The 11,001-nt window shown below is 39.7% G+C and overlaps 2 protein-coding genes across 12 annotated transcripts in view; one reads left to right on the top strand and one right to left on the bottom strand.

Moving 5' to 3' along the window:
- Window positions 1-291, bottom strand: part of MBTD1 (mbt domain containing 1) — a 31,943-nt gene extending 31,652 nt beyond the window's left edge. For all 10 annotated transcript variants that reach the window (XM_014951203.1, XM_014951132.1, XM_014951141.1 and 7 more), the window contains exon 1: window positions 76-291. Coding sequence is in view for 7 of the 10 variants with exons in the window: in XM_014951132.1 (XP_014806618.1) it covers window positions 76-96 (21 nt within the window). In the remaining 3 variants the exon portion in view is untranslated. The remainder of the gene's footprint in view (window positions 1-75) is intronic.
- Window positions 292-797: 506 nt separating this feature from the next.
- UTP18 (UTP18 small subunit processome component) lies at window positions 798-9,926 on the top strand. Of its 2 annotated transcripts, XM_014953440.1 has the most exons (14): window positions 798-1,129; window positions 1,252-1,379; window positions 1,484-1,579; window positions 2,243-2,322; window positions 2,557-2,648; window positions 3,017-3,142; window positions 3,848-4,022; window positions 4,354-4,454; window positions 5,275-5,365; window positions 5,690-5,813; window positions 6,704-6,878; window positions 7,519-7,661; window positions 8,433-8,492; window positions 9,150-9,926. In XM_014953440.1, exons 1-13 carry the CDS (start codon window positions 821-823, stop codon window positions 8,455-8,457), a joined length of 1,665 nt encoding a protein of 554 aa, XP_014808926.1. In that variant the 5' UTR covers window positions 798-820; the 3' UTR covers window positions 8,458-8,492; window positions 9,150-9,926. The 2 variants fall into 2 exon arrangements, with proteins under 2 accessions (XP_014808926.1, XP_014808936.1); XM_014953450.1 differs by lacking the exons at window positions 3,848-4,022; window positions 4,354-4,454.
- Window positions 9,927-11,001: the final 1,075 nt, after the last annotated feature.

The following is an 11,001-nucleotide window of genomic DNA, read 5'->3' as shown; positions in this document are numbered from 1 at the left end:
TCCTCCCCCCCCCCATCCCCAGCGCTCCCCTCAGCGGGGCAGCCCCCGCCGCCTCCCGCGGGCTGAGGAACTCACCAGGTCCTTTGTGTTTTCCATCAGGCCCTCATGGGCAGGAGACGCCCGCTGCCTCTGCCCCCTCCCCTCGGCTCGGCCCCCTCCGCCTGCCGCCTCCCCCTAGCGAGGGGCCGGGCCCGGCGGGGCAGGAGGCGGCCTGGAAAGTTCAGCCTCTCCCTCCGCCGGCGGAACGAGCCCGACTCCCTGCGCCGGAATATCAACAACATTCGCATGGCGCCTCTGCGCAGGCGCGGCGCCCGGCCCACCGCGCGCCCTCATTGGGCTCACAGCTGTTTGGGGCTTCCTCGCTCGCCGTACCCCCCCCGTCGGGCGAAACCACTCGCAAACGGAGGGGGTTTTTAGCGGCAGGACAGAGAATAAGAGATAAAAGCAGCCCCACCGCAGCTCGTTTTGCTTTCTAGTAATAGGTGATATGTTCAAAGCTGTCGCTGGGCCGCCGGTGAGAGGCGGTTGTTGTCACATGTGGAGGGGACCCCCCCCTTCGCGCGCAATGGAGCTGCCCCCCCGTGGGCCGCGTCACGTGGAACTCGGGGTGGGAGGGGGGAGGGGAGGAAAGGAAGGCAAAGAAAGGAGGTCACGTGACAGCGCCTTGAGGCCGGGGGCAACAGCGGCCTGGTCACGTGGGCTGAGGAGGGGCAGCGGCGAGAGCCTATCACGCTTGGGGGCGGGGCGAGAAAGTCTATATAAGGTGGTGTCACGTGGGTAGCGAGCACGCTTTCCGGTTCCGGCAGGTCTGTGAGGAGCCATGCAGCGCGCGGCGGCGCCGGCGCCTTGCCCGGGCTCGGTGGAGAAGAAGAAGAAAATTAAGAAAAAAAAGAAAACGAAGAAAATGACAAAAGTAGTGAACCGGCTCCAGCCGCGCGCCGACGAGGCGGCGGCAGCTGAGGAGGCGGCAGCACAGCAGGCGGCGGAGGAAGCCTCTCGCCGCGCCCGGCACTTGCAGGCCCTTGGCCGCGCGTCGGGCGCCGAGCGGGAGCTGGAGGAGCTCGTGTTCGGGGACAGCCTCAGCGTGGGGGAGGACGAGCTGCTGCAGCGCCTGGCCGGACCCCAGTGGGTAAGGTTCGGGGCCCGGCCCGTTTTCTGAGCCCGACCGGGGGCCGGTACTTCGGCTCCCCGTCCTCCGCCGCCTGCCGCCATCCGTGGCTGGGCTGACTCGGCCTGCTTGGTTGCTTTCAGCTGAAGGCTACAGAGGGGAAAAGTCTCCGGGACGACTCCAGCGATTCGGAGGTAGAAAATGAAGCAAAAGGTGAAATCCTGTCTAAAAAACCGGCCTGGGTGGATGAAGATGATGAAGCTGAGGAAAAGTAAGTTCAGGTTTGCAGGTAGGAATCGTGTGTTATGCTTAAGAGTGACTGTAAGTGGCTTCAGTTTAAATGATCTTCGTGTTCTGTGTGTTCTTTCCTACTAGTGTTGATATGACCCATAAGTATAGGAAAGACTTCATGAAGAGTGATGCTGAGAAAGTCCTTACTAAGAAAAAGCTAAAAAGGAGACTTGAAGAACAGTGAGTTTCATTACTTTTTTTGTGGCTAACTTTATTAACGTGAGAGAAGATACATCTTGTGACAGTTATTTTTCTCTTTACCCACTGTATTGACCTGTTTAAAATCTCTTTAAAGGCCTGTTTAAAGCTAGTACTTCTTACAGTATTTGCAGCATTTTAACATCCAAGATTATACTAAGAATAATAAATAAAATCTACTTTAGTATTGTCTAGGCTAATTTGTTTAATACTTGCTTAGTAGGTGTGTACAGATCTCTTAATTTGTCCTCTAGGGAGTTATACCAGAAATTTTTCGTAGTGATGCGTTGTTTTGTGAATAGGATGATGGGAAGTGGTAATTTAGGATAAGCTGAAATGTGAATACAGTCAGATAACAAAGCAGCAGCTTAAATGCATTTGGGTTGTCTTGGTATTAGCATGTATCGCTCCAAAGAACAGTGCTTTTATGTTTGGTACCAATTTTGCTTTAGTTTCACGTTCAGGAAGTCAGCCAAACACAGAAAGCTGATTGAAATTTTAAAAAACTTGTTTAGTGTTCTAAGTGCAAGTAATCTTGCAAAATTGTGGCTGTGCGTCTTGTAAGTACTTAATGCACAGAAGGAAATTACTTTGTCAAAAAAAGTTGTTTTTCTTTTTTCTTTTCTCTTATCCTTCTCTTTCTAGGTTTCAGCGAGCTATGGGAGGAGTTCCTGCCTGGGCTGATTTAGAAAACAGGAAGAAACACAAAAGGATTGCAAGTGATAGTAAATAAATCTATTACTATTCTCATAAGCGTTTCTGTGTTTCCCTACTCAGCTTCTTAAAAAATAATTGATGTTTTCTCAATTTCAGTAGTGTGATACTATGCTGGATAAGCCAGCACTTTCCTTCCTTCTTTCAGTGTGCTTTAATCAAATTTGTTTCTGTAAGGAATTTGTAGGTTTTGCTGTGGGAATGTTTGTGGATTTATCTTTTTCAACGTGCTTTGTTTTAATTAGGTGATAGTCATGAAGATGAAGATGATGATTTGCTATGCAGGACTGGCAATTTCATATCAAACTCAGAGTCCCTGCCAAAAGGTATTTTGAAGGTAAAGACAAGCTTATTCTTCTGTCTCAGTTTGACCAATATGCACACTGTGACTTCTTTGTCGCTATTTGGGCAGTAAAATTAGTGATCGTATGAACTACTTCTTTGTTTTTCTGTCTGAAAACTCTAGAGAGTAAACAGTTGGACAAATTGGATAGTTCACATTGTGAAAGAATAAATCTACGCTGCTGCCTTGAAGCAACTTATCGAACTTACTCTGTGTATGTTGTGCTTAGGTTATGCTGTCTAACAGTTTGTCATAAGGTTTTACATCTTGTACTATAAAGAGCAATTAAGTTGGCTGTTCATCAGCTTAAGGAAAAGTGTGCAAATTGTATTTTGTTTCAAACTGCTTGATCTTTGTTGCAGATGAGTACCTGCTTGCCTGCTAATCAGGAACGTTTTGCTGATGGAAGATTGGTAACTGTACAGTTTCACCCATCTGCTCAAGTAGTCATGACTGCTGGACATGATCGATCTGTGTCACTTTTTCAGGTGAAGAATTTCATTCTATACTATGTAAATGGCCAAAATATACTTATCTAAATATACTTGCGTAGCCTGGAATGGTAGATGTGATGGTGTGCTCACAGGGGTTGTAGCAGGTTTTAGTTGAAGATTTGTTTTTAATGTTTGGTTTTAGGGTTTGCAGTGCCAAGGAGAAATGAGATTTTTTTTTTTTTTTTCTTAAGGTGTTTGTAAAGCCCTCAGTGTGGGGGGCAGTTCACTTTCATTTAAAAATGTAGTGCTGCTGTGATTTTGGGGTTGGAGAGATTGTACTGCAGCAGGAAGCTACTCATCCTGCGACACTCCTGCCCTGCTCCTCTGAAAACTAAAGATCATAACTATTTTGGAACTTTCAACATGGCCCGGAGTCAGTGAAATGGTCAGAAACACAAGTCGAATTTGAGATTCCCACAGGGTTGCAGGAAAGAATAATGCAAAGCAAATATGGCTGTTTAGAAAATGCCAATAAAAGATTATTTGAACAAATGGTATATAAGATGGGGAAGGATGTGAAGTGTATCCAGGAAGGCTGAGAGTGGCAGATCTTTAGGGTGAGGAGCCAAGAGCGTGGTTATTTGTAAGCTGAGAAGAGAGGAAGAGAATAATGTTTCAAACTAGCGTAGCTCTTACTTTTTATCTCTTGTATACTGGCTAGTTGATATGTTAATATGTTAATCTGCTTTTTTTTGGAAGGTTGATGGTATAAAGAATCCAAGAATACAGAGCATCTATTTAGAGAGTTTTCCAGTCTATAAGGCTCGTTTCAGTGTTGATGGAGAACAAGTTATAGCTACTGGTACTCACCATAAAATGTTCTTTGTGTATGACATGATGAATGGAAGTATCATTCCTATAGAGAGAGTAAGAGGTACGTTTTATAATACTTTGAGTGTCTGGGCATAGCCGAAGCTGTCCCAAATAGACATGGCATATGAATTTGCTTTAAAAAGTAGTGCAGTAAATTGTTGGAGGTAGCATTTTTAACTTGTCATCAGAGATCTTTACTTGAATGCCTTACATTTAGTTTGTCTGGGATATTAAAGTTAATTGTCACACATAAATGAGGTTGAGTTGTAGGTTTACTGTGACAGTGTATTGCTGAAGTGGAGTTAGGTTTTATTAATATTCATCATACCTCTGAATATTGAGGGAGAAAAAATAGATTGCACCAATTTGAAGTTCTGAATCTCTTTTTAAAGGTGTGGAGGAAAGATTTCTCAAAAATTTCGAAGTGTCTCCAGATGGATCATTTATGCTTCTAACTGGAACTTCAGGTTATCTTCACTTGTTGTCAATGAAGGTAGTTTCTCATCATGGTTCATGTAGCTTCACTTTCTTGGTACCTTTTTCCTTTTGAATCTGGTTGCTTATATTTAATCTGAAAAGCAATCCAGCTTTCAGTTGAAATAAAGTATGACACATACTGTGACAGCCTTCAAAAATGAGCTGCTGAATCAACTAACTCTAGGTTTAGAAAATTATTTTGGGGTGTCTCAGAATTTTCTTCTCACTGTGCAGCTCTCTCTGGGACTGCTGTAGTTAAGACCAGAATTTCATGGGGTTTTAAGCTGTCACTGGGAATAGTCGTATATCAGTGTTGTATTTCAGCTGATTGCACAAACACTGCTGGCAAAAGGACTGGGCTCAGCATGGAAACAGGCATCTGAGGGCGGAAAAAAAATAGGACTGCTTTTATGGGAATAGTTCTAGTGCATGCTGGTGTACCATGTTCATGAATCATGCCATCTGCTGTGATTCATAATGCATAGAGAATTTTTTCAGTTAAATTTTAAAATGCCATACGATGGTACCTGGATTTGTTTTAAACTTTTGCTAGGAAAAAATACTTTTTAAAAATAAAAAGTTCACTTTGATTATATACTGAAGACTCTTCAGCGAGCGAGAAAATGAGTTTTTATTGAACTGTAGTTGTGCAATAATAAATTGATCGTGGATTCCTGCGTATCAGCTTCTGCTCTGATCTGCAGGCACTGAAAATGTTTGTGCTGTTCATGTCAGTGTAGCTAACTTAAGATCTTTGTGGGACAGGAGTATGGAAACAACTTTGCTGCAGATTTTTGGCAGAATCATTGTCACCATTGTTGTTCTTCATCCTATAGACAAAGGAACTGATTAGCACTATGAAAGTAAATGGAAGATGCACTGCAACTGCTTTCACTCCAGACAGCAGTAAAATATATAGTTATTCGAGTAAGTATTCTCTCTAACAGCACTAATCATAAGTCCATTTAAATTACTTAAATAATTTATAGTTTTACAAAGATAATTAAAAGGCTTTATGCTAGTATCTGGCCTAAAAATACAACTGAATGATCAATCATTAAAGAATAGAGTTAACTATTTTAGTATGTCTTTAATTTTTTGTTTTGTTTTGTTTTTTTTTTTTAAATCCCCTGTATTCGATAGTTGTAAATGAGCTAACAGTTGTCAGCTAATAAAATTTATTTTAACAAAGCAGACAAACTATGTGCTCTGCATATGTGGTTTCTATAATCTATTTTATTTTGCAACCAGAGGAAGGTGAAGTTTTCATTTGGGATGTGAGAAGCAGGAAGTGTCTACATAAATTTGAAGATGAGGGTTCTTTGGAAGGAAAGTGCATTGCTGTTTCAAAAAATAACCAGTATGTGGCATGTGGGTAAGTGACTCAGATTTGACATCTTCCTCCTGTCTCGTTTTGAAGCTCTTCAGTAAACTTATTGGTGGCTGGTGAGAGTGTAGGAACACGGAATAAGTTTGGTTTCAATAAGGTTAGATTAGAGGTGAGTAGGTGAATATTGCCTGTTTTATGACAGTAATTTGATTTGTTCCTTGTATATCGAAAATGCCATAGCACACTTAACACCAGTATTACCTGCAATGTATTACTGCTGCTATATATGGGTTTAGCAGTTAGTTTTGAAATCATACTGGCTGAAATCAAAAATTCTGTAGTACAAATATTGATTCAAGGTCTTCCCCTTTTTGTCTTTCCTATACTCCTAATTTGCTTTCTGCAGTATGGCATGTTAGCATTTGAAAAGATGCCTCAACTCAGAGACACAAGCCTGAAAATGTTTCTCCAATTATACTTACCAAGATGCAACTTTAGCTAGTATATCAGTCCATTCAAATGAGACTAGCAAATACTTAGGTACAGTATGAATTTTTTTTGCCCACTGTAGAAGGGGATTTTTAAGTGGACTTACTCTACAGGATGTATAAAGAAAAAAATCAACAAGGTTGAAAGTATGCCAGAATATTTTGATACCAATCTCTCATTGCTTTGAATTCATTCTATGTAAAAGATGGGCTTATGAAGGCTCTCCAGTTAGGTGTGTCTTATTAAATAAAAAAAGAAACAACAAACAAACCACCAAATACTGTTACAAACTCTAAAGCAAAATCAAGCTCCAAAGAAAATACCTTTATAAATTCCAGCAAATAGTTGGAAATTACATTTTCAATTGAATAGTAGCTACAGAGAACAAGGTAATATGCACTGTAAATGTTATTCTTGGTAAAGTCTTTGTTGATTTATTTTTTCAGTTCAGCTTCTGGAGTTGTAAATCTATATACCACTGACGTCTGTCTCAAAGAAAACCATCCTAAACCAGTTAAAGCCATAATGAACCTAGTTACATCTGCTACGTGTGTGACCTTCAATCCCACCACAGAAATTTTGGCAGTGGCTTCCCGTGAAGCTGATGAGGCTGTGAAATTGGTATGTTAGCTGCCTTAGTACAAGAGGTTTTTATATCTTGATAAAAATATCCCTGGTGATGTAAAAAACTGATCTTGAGCAGATAAGCATATTGCAAAAATTTGCTAGACTGAGCAGATCAGGACAGATAAAGATACTGTATATTTATAAGGAAATAATTTTATTTTTTTCCTTCAGGGAAGTTGTTCTGAAAAGAATGTCTTATGGTTTAGTTTACCTTTTGTTTTTTCCTTTTTAAGATGCTCTTATTTCAGTGCTGTAAATAGAACTCAGCGACAAATGTGAATTTTCAGCAGCGTTAACTGTAACGGTCTTACTATGTGGGGTTTTTCCTAGCTCATTCAGAATTTTTCCAGCCTTGTCAGAATTCTGGCCAGCAGTGGAACTATTGAACTGATCTGAGGGTTTGGAAGCCTATTTTTCTACTTAGATGTAATTACTTAAAAATAAATGAGTTGCAATATTTGGCTTTGTACTGTGTTCCCTGCACCTTTTGTCCAGTAGAACTCCATCTATAAAGTGGTGTCAGGAATAAAACTGACCATTTGAATTCAACATTGACCTTTTAAAATCTGTACCTTAATTTAAATTTTGGTGGTTTTTTCCTGATTGTTATAACTAATGACCTATTTCTCAATAGGTACACATTCCTTCATATACTGTATTCTCAAACTTCCCAGTGTTCAGAAGAAAACAGATTTATCTTGCCCAATCTATGGACTTTTCTCCCAGAAGTGGTTTTTTCTCTGTAGCAAATAACAAAGGCAAAGCTTTGTTATTTAGGTACGTACTACAATTTCATTAATCCCAGATAACATGTTTATATTCTATATTCTGTAAAATGGGGCAGATGACTGGTAAATGATAAGGTTTGACTTTATGATCTGAATTTCACCTTATGATTTAATTGAGCGCAAAGCTGGCTTTTCCTTCTGAGAATGAATGAGCCTTGTTTGTTGTCTGATTATAAAATACACATTGCTGGAGACAGACATCCCTGTCTAAAGGTCTTTGTCCTTTTCTGAAAAATGGGTATGTAAAAAGCCAGATGTTCTCCCCATTAAATAAACCCAGAGGATTAAAAAAAGAACTTGACCCTTTTTGTGAGAAGGGAGAAGTGGTTTTTTTTTCTGTTGGTGTGGTCAGGGGTAAGGAGTGGTAATAACCCAGAGCAGGAATATTCCTTTTCTTTAAACTAAGTAACGTTATGTGATACTTGAAAAACTTTGTATTTTTAATGTGAGATTTTAATGATTTATGAAGTCTGACAGGGAAAACTTACAAAATGACTGCCAAGCATGTCTGTAAAATTGTGAATGGATCTGGCAGTTTGTCCTTTATTTCAACTTGAACTGCCTATAATGGCATTTTAAGTAAACCTAACCTGAATGATTCCTATTTTTTTGCTACACATTTTACAAAGATTGCTATCTTTGCTACACCAGATTAGCTAAGAATACTCTAAGGCTGCTGAATAGTTGTTGCTTCTATTTGCTCTTCAGTCAACTGGTTACTGAAGTTTTCAGTATCTCAACTTTTTTTTTTTTCGTTCAGGCTGAAACATTATTCAGATTTTTAAAAGAAGATACAGGAGAAAATGGACCAGTAACTGAGGTAAAAGTAGCACTAGAATTGTTGACAACCTTGTCTTGAGAAAATATATTTTCATTTTGCTACATTCACCTGTATGGATGGCAACAAGAAGTTGCTGTGTAAGCTGAAGCTGTTCTGTCTGGATCATTCCTGTAGTTGGCTCCACACGATAAGCAAGAATCAGGCTTGTCTTGTCAGTCTCTGCTTTTCTAATAACACTCTTACAAGGAGTTGGTAGTTCAACTGAACTTCTGTTCAGTCCTGTTGACAGTATTTTTAAAAATCTGAATATATTTAAGTCAACATAGCAGTGTTGTTAAAAACAGCTGCAGGCTGGCAGATACTTGGCTTGATCTGTTCTGAAGTCAGGGAAGTGAGCCCACATGAGTCTGCATAATGTCAAATTTAGATAACAGAAATTACTGAAGTTAGAAGCGTAGCTTGTGTGCAGATGGGATTTTATTGTACACTTTAACCTCTTCTTGGAGAACTGGAAATGCATGTAGCCATGACAAGTAATGCAGTAATTCTATTTGATCCAAAATGTGTTAATGATTGGACGCTAAACTTGTTCAGACTGGGAGTGGGCAGTCTTCTGCATGTTAAGTTTGCATAAAATTTTGTGATGGCAAAATGTTTGGAAGATGCTAACAAAATTCTCTGCTGGTCTTTCCCCAGGTGCTGGAACCTGCAGATACAAGTATGCTGACAAAATCAAAGAAGTTTTTTTTTAATTTTATATGGAAGTTCAAAAATACTAATATAACATCTGTTTTTGAATGTTGTTCCTTAATAAATGTACCTGATAAGTTTCCAGGCAAGTTCTTTCAACTTTTTCCGATGTTTTGTGTAAGCAAATTATTAAGTAGATTTTAACAGTTGGCATTCAAGCTAATGTTGTCAAGGAATGCTTAAATGTGTTTAGTTATTATGAGCATATGAAGTATTCCAGTGCTGAAACAGAAACCAGCTCTGCTCTTTTCCATCTGCGGGATTCATCTGATGCGGGTTGGAAACAGCATTTTTCTAACTGGAGGAGCAAATCAACCTGGAAACCCTGTTAATGCAGGTGGTGTGGGACAGCTACAGCTTAAAGATTGGCCAAACCAAAAGGCGAGAAACACCCACCTCAGTTGTGCTTACTGCCTCCCGTGTGTCACAACTGTATGCAATGTGGTTTTAATTCTCAAAGGAAGACCCCGTTCTTTCTGTGAAAGCAAAGCATCTTGAGTATACCTTCATACTTAATTTTTAAATGAATTGTGAAATTCTAATACCATTGGGCTCACCTAGCAAGGACTGCTTTACAGCTGTTTTTGCCGCTTCTTTGTCTGATGGCAAATACTGCCCCTCTGGTCACTTTGTTCCTGAAGTGGACACCTCTTCCTTTTTAAATACATGGACAAAACATTGACTAGGAATCAGCTACAATAAAACTCCTGCTTTGAGAGTAAATTGTAACTGCTATGTCTGTCTACTTCACATGAAGGGAGCCTTTTGGGTGGTAACATCAAGAGCCAAGATGCTCCACTAACTACTAGTGAAGTCATTTAGCCTTCAGTCAAAGTGGCATTACAAAAAAGGTATTCTGAGCATGAGAAAAAGCTAATTCTAGAACTCTGTCAAAAATTTTAAATATATGAGCCTATTGTTAAATTATTGGCATATGTCTTTAAAAATAGAATACTGTGTTTTCTGATGTAATGGGTTTTAAAATGGCTTTGCCAGTGATTCATTTTGGGATCAGAACTTGATTTCACAACTTGGAGGAAAAAGTAGAATATGCTCTGGAGTTGTTAAACTGACTTCAGTGTTTAACCTTATTGCAGTGCTAAACCTAAACAAAAGATCCTAGCATGGAAGAGTAAAATTAAATTGTAAACATGCTATATTAGGATGATTGGTGTAGAGTTTTTCTGTTACAGACAAATCTAGCTAAACTCTGTCTGGGACTGAGATTTTTGTTATATTTCAAAACTCTGTGTGCTGAAACTGGATCTATGACTTCACTAGAGGGCAGCACTTAATCACTTATTTGGAGACTTGACTCCTTTATGTTACTGAACAGTATGTCCTGTGACAGCACTGCTTGTGAGTAAGATTTTGCTTGTTGTTATCCACACAATTTGCCTTTTTTAATCATCTCTGTATTTCACCATTAGGGAGGCTTAAGTAGTGTGACTTCATCCACAAAGCTATTAAATAATTTCAAATCAAAGGCTTCTAAAAAGGTAGGTTTTTAAAATATATTGTCTTTTACCAAATCTGAGGTAGCTCTAAGGTATTTTAATAGCATTTAATCTGTCCTGAGACCATTCCCCTCTTTGCACAGTATGTGCTTCTCCACTTTACCCATTAAAAAAAAAAAGCCATAAAACAAGTCATTAGCAGACCTAGAATGCGAACTTGAGAATTAATGGATTCCTGGACTATTTTTAGTTATAAACACAACAATTTCTGATGTTCTTCCTTGCCCATCCTGCTGACTTCTGGTTGTAAGAGGTCTAGATTGGGTGGAGTGAGAGAGTGA

Source organism: Calidris pugnax, unplaced genomic scaffold, assembly GCF_001431845.1.
Source record: "Calidris pugnax isolate Ruff unplaced genomic scaffold, ASM143184v1 scaffold9, whole genome shotgun sequence".
Classification (NCBI taxonomy): Eukaryota; Metazoa; Chordata; class Aves; order Charadriiformes; family Scolopacidae; genus Calidris; species Calidris pugnax.
Note: the sequence above shows the minus strand (reverse complement) of the source record. Positions and strands in the feature narration are given on the sequence as shown.